The sequence below is a fragment of the Schistocerca nitens genome, unplaced genomic scaffold (assembly GCF_023898315.1).
Source record: "Schistocerca nitens isolate TAMUIC-IGC-003100 unplaced genomic scaffold, iqSchNite1.1 HiC_scaffold_488, whole genome shotgun sequence".
NCBI classification, from domain to species: Eukaryota; Metazoa; Arthropoda; class Insecta; order Orthoptera; family Acrididae; genus Schistocerca; species Schistocerca nitens.
The window spans coordinates 29,202-31,413 of NW_026046021.1; the positions used below are offsets into that span (position 1 = coordinate 29,202).

General features: G+C 60.7%; 1 protein-coding gene across 1 annotated transcript; it reads left to right on the top strand.

Annotated features, from left to right (window-relative positions):
• Nucleotides 1–789: 789 nt before the first annotated feature.
• LOC126232409 (uncharacterized) lies at nucleotides 790–1,569 on the top strand. The gene has a single exon (XM_049942672.1). It carries the CDS (start codon nucleotides 790–792, stop codon nucleotides 1,567–1,569), a length of 780 nt encoding a protein of 259 aa, XP_049798629.1.
• The last annotated feature ends 643 nt before the right edge of the window (nucleotides 1,570–2,212 follow it).

Sequence of the window (2,212 nt, forward strand, 5' to 3'; positions counted from 1 at the left end):
CAGCCAGCTTTCTGTACCTTATCACGATTGCAGAGCTTCGGTGCTTTCTCTGTCAGCGCTTGCGGTTCCGGTACTGTACCAACGCAGCTTCGACAGTTGACAATTAACAAACGATACCGATTGCTGCTTGGTCCCCGCACCCGTTGAGGCTGCTGTTGCCCCCTTTCTGTACTTGCCCAAGGCCATCTAACCTAACAAAACCGCCCAGCCCACGCCACACAACCCCTGCTACCCGTGTAGCCGCTTGTTGCGTGTAGTGCTCTCCACCTAAGACTATAACATGCCTTCGACATTCGCAGTGTACAACACCTTAGGTTAGGGTTGGCGTCGCTTGGGTTAGGTTAGGTTACGTTAGGTGGACGTGGGTTAGGTTAAGGGTTAAAGTTAGGTTAGGCGTCAAAGTTAGGTTAAGCGTTCGGACGTGAGGCGTCAGGTGGCCGCACCTACCTTACGGCCGGACATCTTAGGTTAGGCTAAGGGCGCCGAGGTCACGTTACGTTCACCTTCGGGCGCCACACGTAGCTGTCACAGGTAGGTAGTAGTTCGGTCGGTCGGTCGTCGGCAAGCCGCAAAAAACTACAGACGACGTCGACAACAAGACCGAGCAGGAGGCAGATATATACCGAGCGCCAAAGAGACCGACCACACACACACACACACACACACACACAAAACAACAAACACCACCCACCGGCCAAAGGGGCACCAAAAAAACCCACAAAGCCGAGCACCACACGTCGCGACCAGAGGCAACCCGCAACCGCAACGGCGCTTTCCGCACCGGGCCGGATGCACGTACGACAACACCGCTACCCGTACACAAGGCCTCCCATTGCACACAGCCGCTCTGTGTTCAACATCATCAATGGCGCGCCCGCGGCTCGTCGCGGTCGCAGCCATGACGCCGCCGCCACTTTTGCACCAACACATTCACGCACCGCAAAACAGCTCGCCGACCCACCGACACAGCACAGCCGACAAACAAAAACAACCGCGGCGGCGGCAACAAAACAAAACAAACACCTCGCACCAAGCGTCCGACAGAAAACAAACGGACAGGCACACAGGCCTCTGCTAACGACCACGACACAGCGGCACGCTGCCCCTTTCCCGCCACTCTCGATTCACAGCGCACGCGACCCCGTCGTCGACGACGACACGCGACGGGCTCGCTTCCCGCAACCTACACCTTTCCGCCACTACGCACGGCTCCACCCGACGCCCGTCGCAACGGCACTACTGCACGCACTATCACCCCCGCCGCCGCCGCCGCCGCCGCCGCCTCCTCCTCTCTCCCCCTTCCCGTACACAACAACACAGCCAAAAACACACTCACGACCCAAACATAACAACATGGCACGTGCATCGGCGCACACCCCCAACCAGTCACCGTCGACACAACCACACGCAAGGCACGGAAAAACCGGCGTCCTTCCACGTTGCCATCAAAGCAGCACAAACAACCACACAGGAGGAACCACCAACAACTGCCGGCCGGCCGGCAACCACCAAACGCACATTCCCGCTCGCCACCACACACCTCTCGGCAGCCGTTTCGCAAAGACATGACATGACATGACGCGACATCATCGCATCACGGGCGACGCACGCACACCGACCCACTTTCCCGCCCGTCTCTCTCTCTCTTTTTCTTCCGACGCCTTCGGCCGAGCACACACGTACGTGGCACAACGCCCAACACAGTCACACACAGTCGACAGGCGCACGCCCAGGCACGCAACGACGCAGCGCAGCAAAGGCGCCCGCGACACATACCTCCTCTCCCGTCTCGCCGCCGACCGCCAGCCAGCCACTCGCAATGTGCACTGGCCAACCGGACACACGTCCACCGCGCCGCCTCCGACCACCCGCCAGGGGGCGCTCACGTCCGCGACAACAGCGCGGCCCGCCGCCGGGCGGGCCCAGCCCGGCCCAGGCGGCGCGCGCTGCTCTGCACTCGGCGCGCCGCGCCACACATCCTGCTGCAGACCGGGCTCGTCTCTCTGTACGCGTCTGCGTCTGCCCGCATCTCATCTTCCTGCGCATCAACACAAACGAGGCCACGTGAGCAAACCCCCGTCACAACGCCACATCACGCACTGCCTTGTCGACCGCCTAAATAAATGCACTCACCCACCAGCCATCCGCTTCGTCCTCTTCTTGCTTACTCGTTGTTCGTCGTTGTTGCTGCTGCACCAGCACCAGCACCAGC

Bases quoted from the DNA above. Each gene is read 5' to 3' on its own strand.
- LOC126232409 (XM_049942672.1), top strand. From the start codon at position 790: ATGCACGTACGACAACACCGCTACCCGTACACAAGGCCTCCCATTGCA.